Here is a 10,866-nt window from a genome sequence, read left to right as displayed (position 1 = left end):
TTGACTGATGTATGCAAAACCACGTATGCAGCGTCCTTAATCGCACACGACGCAGCATAGAATTTGCGATGTCAAGCTTTTTTGGAATCAAAATTTCCAGTATTGCATTTTAGCTTTGTATCAATTTTATATTCCAAATTTTCAACTTTTTTCATAACTATCACGACCAGTGAAAATTTACTATTTAGTGTCAGATATTTTCAACTTTTAACAAATATCTAAGTTATACTAGTATATTTCTAATAGCATAATCAATCATCATTTTAATAATGTACATACTTAATTAATTATGTATATAGAATTCAACTTCGACCTAATTAACTAATGAGCTAATATAAGTTTTGATTTAGCATAAGCATTTTTTAAAAAACACTAACAGAAAGAAGAAAGAACAGAACGTGCGTTATACACACCAAATTATTTTATTTTATAAAAGCAAAAAATATAAGTATAATATTTATTATATTTCAATTGTTAATTAGTATTTTGATCTATATATTTGATTCTATAATAATTTATATAATTACATTTAAAATTAAATATATAATAAAAAGAGTGAATTTTAAAAATGACCATTTTAGAATAGTAAAAATAAAAATTGTCCATTAGAATAAAAAATTTAAAAATTTGTCACATTTACCATTTTACCCTTCACACAAAAAATTTAAAAATTTTCCACTAAACTCGAATTCACAAACAAAACTATTCTTAGTTGTGAATTGTAGCTTTAAATTTAAAACTAGCATTAATTTTAGTTGTGAATTCAAGCTTTAAAACTCGAATTCACAATTGAATAACTAGTGTTGGTTGTGATTTTGAGTTTTAACGCTTGAATTCACAACTAAAAATAGTGCTAGTCATGAATTGAATTTTAAAACTTGATTTCGCAACTATAAATAGTGCAGTGCTAGTTGTGAATTCAAGCTTTAAATTTTGAATTCACAACCAACGTCATTTTTAGTTGTGAGCGGGTAGTTTTAAAACTTGAATTCATGACTAGCAATAGGTTGGTTATGAATTTAAGGTTTAAAACTTGAATTCACAATCAACACTAAGTATTCAGTTGTGAATTCGGGTTTTAAAGCTTATTTTCACAATTAAAAAATTATTAGTTGTGAATTTAAGTTTTAAAATTCGAATTCACAACCAACACTAGCAATTTAGTTGTGAATTCATCGAATTGATTGTGAATTGAAGAACATTAATAATACAAACTCACATTCACAGTGATTGACAGAACGCAACTTCATGTACTTAATTAAATTTACATCAAATTTTCTATTACTTACCTTTTTATTTATTTATTATTGAAAAAAACTAAATTTCAAAAGCATCCTTAAAAACGCCGATGTTGCTCCCGCCATTTCTGCGCTGAATCGGTCGAATTTTGTTACCCCCACTCAATTTCCTTCGTTCCAATAACATATGAGAGCCGCAAATCATGAGTTGCTTGAATCAATGGCAGCCACCGCAACTATGTGGAAATTGAGGGGTACAAGCTGTTGGAGTGTGCGAGATAGAGATTTGGGAAAAAATCTAAGCTTTTTTTTTTTTTTTTTTTTTTTGTAATCGGATCGGATGCGTGAGTAATATATTAAACTAAATTTGTATTTTTACATAAGAAATGACTAATTTTTAATTTTTTTATGTGGGTGGACAAATTTTATTTTTATTTTAACAAAGTAGTCATTTTGATTATATTGACTCTAATTTATTTATGCCCAATACACTTTTTATGTTAGTAAAGATTTTTCGAACTAGTTATAATATGATTCGGTACTGAATCCAACCAAAAAAGCAAATCTATCTAGCTATTTCCCTCACTTTTTTTTTTCTCTTACCACTACCAGTCTGTCATAGCTTTGGGAAGTTAGAGATGGTTCCTTCGAGATACACAAGATCGTGTACATATGCATGTTAGGAAGAACCTAGTGCCCCCACCCACCCACACACACACACACACAAACTCACAGTTTATTATATTCTATTCGTCCCATAAAATTTTACGATTTTTTTATGACGCAAATCTTAAAAAATACTATTAGATAAATATGTGTAAGTAGAGAAAAGGTTATACTTTGTTGTGAATGAAATGATGTCTAAAAATAAATATTTTTTTTAAGAATATAGCAAAATGATAAATTACATACTCCATGTTTTTAGAAGATGGAGGCAGTACATGTACATATATACGAAGATAGAGATAGAGATGAAGATGTCATTTTAGTGCGGTTGCATGGTCCTTAAAGATATACAAAATTTGAAGAGACTAGTGATCCACTAGACATTGAGATACATGCTATATTGTTTTATGTGATTGCGAAACCTAATCTTCCAATTGGTATACCACTACCAGAATCTTTTACAATGGACCCCTTATTTCATGCACCAGAATATTCATCTCTCTTCTTTTCTTCATTCGGCACATTAATTAATTATTGGCTATGTATGCTTGTCATTATGTCATCTCTCATATTTATTTTAGGGTTATTAATATTTTAATACATCAATTTTGAAGTAGTTTAATTTTATACACACATTTTAAAAGAATAAAAAAATACACAAATTTTGATATTGCAGCAATTTTATCACAAATTTAATTTTTAGACATTCAAACTCTACTTAAATTAATGAATTTGAGCGAAAATTAATGAATTTATAATAAAGTTGTTACAATATTAAAATTCATACTCATTTCAAAATTCATGTGCACAACTAAACTATCTCTAAAGTTGGTGTATTTAAACGCTAATAATCTTATATTTTATTCTAAATATGTACAAATTCTAGATGTAGTTGTCATGTTTCTCAATGCAATTTTCTCATTAATTTATTCCTTTCCTATTATATGGCATCGAAACTGCTCCTAATATATGTATACATGTCTTTTTACCCACCAAAAGATATGCAAAAATAGGAATATTACTCTCCTGATCCATGAAATATTAAAATTCTAATACATATTGTACAAAGTACTTATTAGACAAGAATGTGGTCGTGCCGGAGTGGTTATCGGGCATGACTAGAAATCATGTGGGCTCTGCCCGCGCAGGTTCGAATCCTGCCGACCACGCTTTTATCCATTTCTCGAATACTTTATTGCTCGTCTTAATCATCTTTTATTTTTTCCCTTTTCTCCATTTATAAACCCAACTTAACAGTTTTCGACCACAAACTACTTCACTTAATACTACAAGTGGACAGATTCATGAGTGTATACTATTATTTATAAGATATCTTATAATTAAGATGCAGCTAGTCCAATGCGATCATTTAATTTATATTTTATTATTATTAATGATAGTATGACATAAAATGACGTCATTTTTTGCTATATTATTTAAAAAATGACATCGATTTGTGACAGACACATCAATTGATTCAAGGTGGACTTGATTTTTTTAAAATAATAGTATAACATAAAATGACTTTATTCCGTGCCATGTTATTTTTAAAAAATAAAATATAAATACACGGTAACATTCGGCGAGCCACGTCATGATTACGAGGACCAGAAAATGAACGCGAGACATTTTTAATCCAAATCTAATAATTTGATATTAAAAAAAAATTATAATTGAAAATATTTTTTAATAAAATGATATGATTTATAGTTTAACATGATATTTTACCCTTACTTATATTATTCACTACTCTCTGCTCCCTTCCCCCAACGTAGAAAAAAACAAATAATAAAGAAAAACATACCATTTTATCGAGACAAAGAGAATCAATCTTTTTTTTTTCTATGTGAGAAATGAGATCATTTTTTGACTGCTATTAGGATTTTTTTTTCAAAAATAATACCCCCTTTGTCCCAAAAAAAATTGGCCCAATTTTTTGTTTGGGATGTCCCCTAAAAATTTGCCACAATCTTCTTACTTTCTATTTTTATGCATGATCACACCGTCTACTTTATAATTATAACCATTTAAACACTATTTTTATACATGGTACCAACATCAAATAATTTGTTACTAAGAGCATCCGCATTGGGGGTTCCTTGATAGCCTACTTGATAGCCTACTTGATAGTGTTTGTGTTATTGAGTAGGTAGTGCTGCATTGGGGTTCCTTGATAGCCTACTTGATAATATTAGTTTTGATTTTATGTTTTTCATTTAAATTTAATTGCTCAAATTTAAATAACACAATTTATTTCAAATTTAAATTGCATTAATTATAAAATCCTAAATATTACATAAAACTTTAATAAAATAAAAAAAAATTAAAAAAAAAAACAAAATAAAAACAGCCATTGAAAATTAAAATATATATATATATATATATATATATATATTTTTATTTGAGGCTCGAGTACTACCCGATTACTCGAGTAGTACTCGAGGAGACATTAGTTGCAACGCCATGCTCGAGGATGGTACATTACTCGAGTGATGCTCGAGGAGCCCGCGATGCGGGTGCTCTAATTCTTATTAAAATTCGAGTAGCTTCTCTTTGGGCAAATTTTTAAAGTAGGGTGGGTAATAGTAACGACGACGACAACTGCATATTCAAAAGGTAAAATTACACCCCACTAAACTTGTTGAAATTTGGTCTAAACTAGAGCATATTAATATGCTACGTACTATTATTATATATCGAATGCTCAGACCAACGATCATTGAAAATCTGATTCTTTCCCCCAAAAAAAAAAAAGAACGCAATAAACTTATAATAATACATGTCATTGAACATGAAATGTCCAGCCCACTGTCCAATAGAGCAGCAGCAAATCATTCCAAAACATATCATATTATTTGCAGGGAATATTAATTAGTCAGGCATGTGAAGCTATTAATTATTACTTAATCAAAACACAAACTGTCACTTTCTCTCTCTCTCTCTTCCATGGTCTGATTTCCGCAGATGAAACTTGAGAAAATCTTTTGTCACATACAATATATCCGTTAAAAAAAGAGATCGAAATCATATGTGTGTTTAAGTGGATTAGTAGCGCCAAAATTCTGTTCGACATTGTTGGAGTGAAACACAACATTTTATGTGTTACGATATTTGCATCTATTGATAAGATCAAACGCTACACTTCTCTCTTTTTCTACACTCGTGCGTTATGGTCGGCCTCCACCCACCTGGACCCACTTTCCGTCCGGATCATTCTTGCCGTTCCTTTATTTATTTATTATGAAGATCGTTGCATTCGCTTAATTAACCTGATTAGAGGATTAATAGTCCTCAAACATAACTTATGTTTTCTCTTATAAACAGGTCCAACGATGTCTGTTTACACGATAATTAGCTTTGACCCTAGTTATATCTTTGTTTAGCTACTTTAGAGTATGGATATCTTTCTTGGAATAATTTATTTTATTATTCCCTGCAAAAATAAGCTGGATGATATTCCTTTTGTTCCTCAATTTAGTATCAATTTAAAAATAACATGCGTTGTGATTGGAATAATGATCTCATATTTGTGTGGAGTATGTTTTATTAAAAATAAAAAGAGATACTAAATTAAAGGACAAATTAAACTAAAATAAAAATACTAAATTATTAGACGTACGAAGGGAGTAATTGTTTGGTGAGAAAAGGTCTTGACTTGAATGGTATCAATTATTCATATGATATTAGTCCATTAAGTATGATTGCATACTCATTTCAAAAAAAAAAGTATGATTATATACTCATCATCACCGATGTGTTCAATCAATATATGAGTCTAGTCGTTCGGTAATTTAATGGGTGTTTGGTTAAGCTTACAAACTCATTAAAATAATTTATATGCTATTTAGGAGCTAATAAATTCTTTCAAAGTATTTGACAAAATAAGCTCCTAAATAGCTTATTAAAAATAATATTTAAGAACTTAATTATAAGCTCCCCAAGAAATAAGTTTCTCTACCTAACTTATTTTCTCAATATCTTATAAGCAACACTTATTTTACAAAAATAATTCAACTATGATTTTTTATTTTCATCTTATATCACTATAATTTCATTTCTCTTCGATCTTATCTCTCTAACAAATATTTTTTTGTCTCTAATTAAAATTTTTATCTTTAGCTTATAAGCTCAATTATCCAAATAATTTGACAACTTAATTATAAGCTCTTAAGAAACTATATTTTGTAAGCTTCAAGAACTTATAAGCTATTTAAAACAAACTTAGTCAAATACCCCTTAGTGTATTTAAGTAGGTAGGTGATTCGTTCGATCATAAATTAGGGATTATTGCAGGGTATTAACGAGATTAATTTAGTTTGATTTTTGTACTTTTTTCCATTTAATTTAAATATATTTTTTTTCGGGACAGTGATACTTGCATTCGATTATTATATAAAATGACGTGTATAAATTAAATTAGCAAGACTCGTAGGCTCGTAGCTATTTCTACACGTAGTGCAATTCTTTCATTTCAGTATTGGGCCTAAAATTCATAAACGTGCAGCATGAGCGATGAATGAACGTACTCAGAAAAGGCCATTTGTCTAACTCAACTCAACCATGAAATTCTAGCTTATCTACTACACCTGGACATCGTAAAATATGCCATTACTAATTTGGAGAATAATTTTCACTCTTCTACATACGATTTTTCTCGTGACTCAGTTTACTAATGTAGCTCATCTATCGAATATATGTACTGCAGGTTAACATCACGATATCTCTCTCTCTGTATATATGAGATACAAAGTAGTAATTAAATAGTGGAGTATATATATACAAAGTAATTAAGCATGCACTGATACAGAGTCACAGTTCTCGTCCATGCAATTGTAGGAGATTCTCTCAGTGCAGTAGTCTGGTGTCGCTCTACACAAGAATACATATATAGAGGCAAGTGGGCGGGTAGTTTTGTATAGTAGCGCTCTTTCTAAATTTTGATTCATATATATATATATAATGTGGCACTAGCACTACTAATAGGTCTACCTCAACTAAATAAATTCAACACCCAATTGAATAAAACCAGCAAGCACATGGAACCAAATATTCCTCCACCGGCGGAGCTGCAAATAGCCATGGAGACGGAGGTCCACCGGGTGGCGGCCCCGCCTCGCCGCAGCAGCCTCCACAAACTGAAGGACAGGCTCAAAGAGACCTTCTTCTCGGACGACCCTCTGCGGCAGTTCAAGGGCCAGTCATGCAGAAGTCGGCTCATTCTTGGCGCTCAGTACGTGTTTCCGATTCTTGAATGGGGCCCCAACTACAAACTCAACCTCCTCAAATCCGACATCGTTTCGGGCCTCACCATTGCCAGCCTCGCCATACCTCAGGGCATAAGTTATGCTAAGCTCGCTAATTTGCCTCCAATTGTTGGACTTTGTGAGTCTCTATCTCTGTCCATGCATTATTAGGTGCCCTTCAATTTTTTCTTTTATTAATTAGTATATATATTTTGCAGATTCAAGTTTTGTGCCTCCATTGATATATGCTGTTCTTGGGAGCTCAAGGGATCTTGCAGTAGGCCCAGTTTCTATTGCTTCTTTGATTATGGGACAAATGTTGAGACAAGAAGTTTCACCAGTTCAAGACCCCATTTTATTTCTTCAGCTCGCTCTTTCTTCTACTTTTTTCGCTGGCCTTTTTCAAGCTTCTTTGGGATTTTTAAGGTTGGATTATTTGCTTTTCCTACATTAACTATATAATCAGTACTACTTGTCAGCTCAGTCATTATTAGGTTTCGGAGGAAACAGACGATGACTCATAAATAATTTAACTGACACACTTCTTTCTTTCTTTCTTTTTTCGTTTATTAATTTATTTATTGTGGGCAGGCTTGGATTTATCATCGATTTTCTTTCGAAAGCAACTCTTATTGGATTTATGGCGGGTGCTGCCATTATTGTCTCCTTGCAGCAGCTTAAGAGCCTTCTGGGAATCAAGAATTTCACCACGAAAATGGGCATAGTTCCTGTCATGAGCTCTGTTTTTCAAAACATACATGAGGTAATTAATTAATTAATTTATTTATTTATTCGCTCTTCATTCTTATTCTTCATAGTTGGTTTGATATATATTTGTGACATTTCTTATATGTATAAAATGGATGGAACTATCTATACTAGTCATAAGACTCATAACTCTTTACAAATCCAAATTGATACTCCATGTATCACATGACACGTTAGGTCCCATTCAAACATTCCTCTAATTAATTATCTGCTTAAACTTTTCTCTTACTTTGTATATTTACACTCTTAAGTAAACAGAATGATTACCGATTTACTATTTTTTATGTTAAATCCCAATTTAAAATAGAAATATAGGAAATCAAATTTTATAAATAAAGTACAATAACATAATTTACTAAATTAGAAGAAAAAATATAAAAATTTACTAGAAAGGATTGATTAATCAGTGATCCTAGTCTGGGTTCGTCGTGTGTCAGTTTTCCCATCCAAAAAGTTGATATGTTCGCCTTTTTACAAGTAAACAAACGAAACACAACAAATTAGAAGGGTGTAAAGAAAATCATGCACATGCTGGCACGTCATTTTGTCTGAAATATCATTTATTTTCGTCCCTGGCTATCATTGTTTTTTATTGGCCGAAAAATTATCACTATAGTTTTAACCCTTTTTCTGGTTTTGATTTTGGTTGCAGTGGTCATGGCAAACTATATTAATGGGGTTTTGCTTCCTGGTCTTGCTTCTTTTAGCAAGACATATTGTGCGTATAAAATCCTTCACTCTCTCTCTCTCACTATTGTTTTTACTTATATATCTCACTGTATAAAGAGGATTGATGATGGCGTAACTCATAAAATATTAGTATCAGTTTTCAAAAGAACAACATGCATGTCAAAAGGTGTAGACCTTTTTGGACTATATATAGCTGTAGAAATCGCTTTTTTCAGACATATATCCGTAAGTGATTTGGGCAGGCATGGAGACCACATGATTAAGTTAGCTAGGATCCTAGCTATGTCGTTTGGCATAATTGTAGTCCAACAAATTCAGCAATCCTATAAAAGTGAATTTATCTTATTCAATCATTGTAGACAATTAACTACTTGTTGAGAGTCCCATATGATTAATAGTATAAAGTAATGAGATGTGTTTATATACAGAGCATTCGGAAACCAAAGCTATTTTGGGTGTCAGCTGGAGCCCCTCTGGTCTCCGTAATCATTGCCACATTGCTGGTTTTTGCAATGCAAGCTCAAAATCACGGCATCACTATTGTAAGCTCCCATGCCCTAATTAATCCCCACCGGAATTAAATGCATATATGCAGTAATGATTCATTAATTGTTTTAATTTGTGGTAGATTGGGAAGCTACAAGAAGGCCTGAATCCACCTTCCTGGAACATGTTGCGTTTGCATGGCAACTACTTGCCACTCGTCACCAAAACCGGCCTTGTCACCGGAATTATTTCACTCACTGTAACCAACCAAACAACCTGTCTACCTAATTCAAATTACATAAACTTGAAAATTAATAATCAATAGTATTAAACAGGAAGGAATTGCAGTTGGAAGAACCTTTGCTGCATTGAAGAACTACCAGGTTGATGGAAACAAGGAGATGATTGCAATTGGAGTGATGAATATAGTTGGTTCCTCCACTTCTTGCTATGTGACAACAGGTGCATTCTCAAGATCGGCAGTGAACCACAACGCCGGCTGCAAAACCGCCGTTTCTAACATAATCATGGCAGTCACGGTTATGGTGACGCTCCTCTTCCTCATGCCTCTCTTCCAGTATACCCCCAATGTCATCTTGGGAGCCATCATTGTCACTGCAGTCATCGGCTTAATAGACATCCCTGCTGCTTTTGAGATCTGGAAAATCGACAAATTTGATTTCCTCGTCATGCTCTGTGCCTTCTTTGGAGTCCTTTTCATCTCTGTTGAGCAAGGCCTAGCCATTGCAGTTACTACTCAACACACTCTCTCACAATATTAAATATTAATCATATCTATTTCAAATACTCCTATATAATTAATTAGCTCACAACAATGTATATCTCTGCTGCAGGTTGGATTGTCTATCTTCAAGATTCTGATGCAGATCACAAGGCCTAAAACAATGATGCTCGGAAACATACCGGGCACTAATATATATCGCGATCTTCACCATTATAAAGAAGCTGTTGGTGTCCCTGGCTTCTTGATTCTCAGCATTGAAGCTCCTATCAATTTTGCCAACACAACTTACCTTAAAGAAAGGTTGCTCTCTAATTCAATTCTCATGCATGCAATAATATCAAGTTTCATCCCCTGCCTCATTTCTCTCAACCTTTCAGGATCACGAGATGGATACAAGACCATGAAACAGAAAATGATGACTCCAAAAACAAATCCCAACTCAAATTTGTGATTCTTGATTTAACAGGTGACTTTACTGCATGTATAAAATTCAATCATTTTCTTCAGTTGCTGAACCAAAAACTCTTTCCTTTGCAGCTGTGAGTGCATTAGACACAAATGGGGTCTCATTTTTCAAAGATTTGAGGATGGCATTGAACAAGAAAAACTTGGAGGCAAGTCAATGCTACACACTGTTGCACTGCACACCTTTGAGTTGAGCAACAAATAAATTTTAGCTGATTTTATCATTTTGTTGTAACCTCTTATTAACAGCTAGTGTTGGTGAATCCACTAGGAGAGGTGATTGAAAAAATCCAACGATCCGACGACGCCAAAGAGTTAACAAGGCCTGATGGTCTGTTCTTGACAGTTGGGGAAGCAGTAGCTTCCCTTCTGTTATCAACCAAGAGCAATTCATCAAGTTGTGTATGATTTTATCATGAAACTTGAGAGGCCTAATGCCAATACATTATAAATATCTTCTTTTCCTCTGTTTTTCTACCATCATATATATTTATCAATGTAGCATTTACGTTGTGATATTCTCTTGTTGACGATCCTAATGCAAAATTCCACACCCAATTAACCA

General features: G+C 32.5%; 1 protein-coding gene and 1 non-coding gene across 2 annotated transcripts; both read left to right on the top strand.

Annotated features, from left to right (window-relative positions):
- Positions 1-2,991: 2,991 nt before the first annotated feature.
- Positions 2,992-3,073, top strand: TRNAS-AGA (transfer RNA serine (anticodon AGA)). The gene has a single exon. It is a non-coding gene; the product is annotated as a tRNA-Ser (tRNA).
- Positions 3,074-6,439: 3,366 nt separating this feature from the next.
- Positions 6,440-10,866, top strand: LOC130986500 (probable sulfate transporter 3.3). The gene is made up of 11 exons (XM_057909930.1): positions 6,440-7,286; positions 7,366-7,573; positions 7,739-7,910; positions 8,568-8,633; positions 9,034-9,147; positions 9,234-9,350; positions 9,427-9,840; positions 9,946-10,136; positions 10,214-10,302; positions 10,374-10,450; positions 10,551-10,866. The coding sequence occupies exons 1-11, from the start codon at positions 6,941-6,943 to the stop codon at positions 10,707-10,709; spliced, it is 1,953 nt and encodes a 650-aa protein (XP_057765913.1). The 5' UTR covers positions 6,440-6,940; the 3' UTR covers positions 10,710-10,866.

The sequence above is a fragment of the Salvia miltiorrhiza genome, chromosome 5 (assembly GCF_028751815.1).
Source record: "Salvia miltiorrhiza cultivar Shanhuang (shh) chromosome 5, IMPLAD_Smil_shh, whole genome shotgun sequence".
Lineage (NCBI taxonomy): Eukaryota > Viridiplantae > Streptophyta > Magnoliopsida > Lamiales > Lamiaceae > Salvia > Salvia miltiorrhiza.
Note: the sequence above shows the minus strand (reverse complement) of the source record. Positions and strands in the feature narration are given on the sequence as shown.

What these genes read in the sequence shown, in the direction of transcription:
- LOC130986500 (XM_057909930.1), top strand. Translation starts at nt 6,941, where the DNA reads ATGGAACCAAATATTCCTCCACCGGCGGAGCTGCAAATAGCCATGGAG. An exon ending in GCCTCCAATTGTTGGACTTT is followed by an intron (nt 7,287 to 7,365) that starts GTGAGTCTCTAT and finishes TATATTTTGCAG; the next exon opens with ATTCAAGTTTTGTGCCTCCA. An exon ending in ACAACTTACCTTAAAGAAAG is followed by an intron (nt 10,137 to 10,213) that starts GTTGCTCTCTAA and finishes TCAACCTTTCAG; the next exon opens with GATCACGAGATGGATACAAG.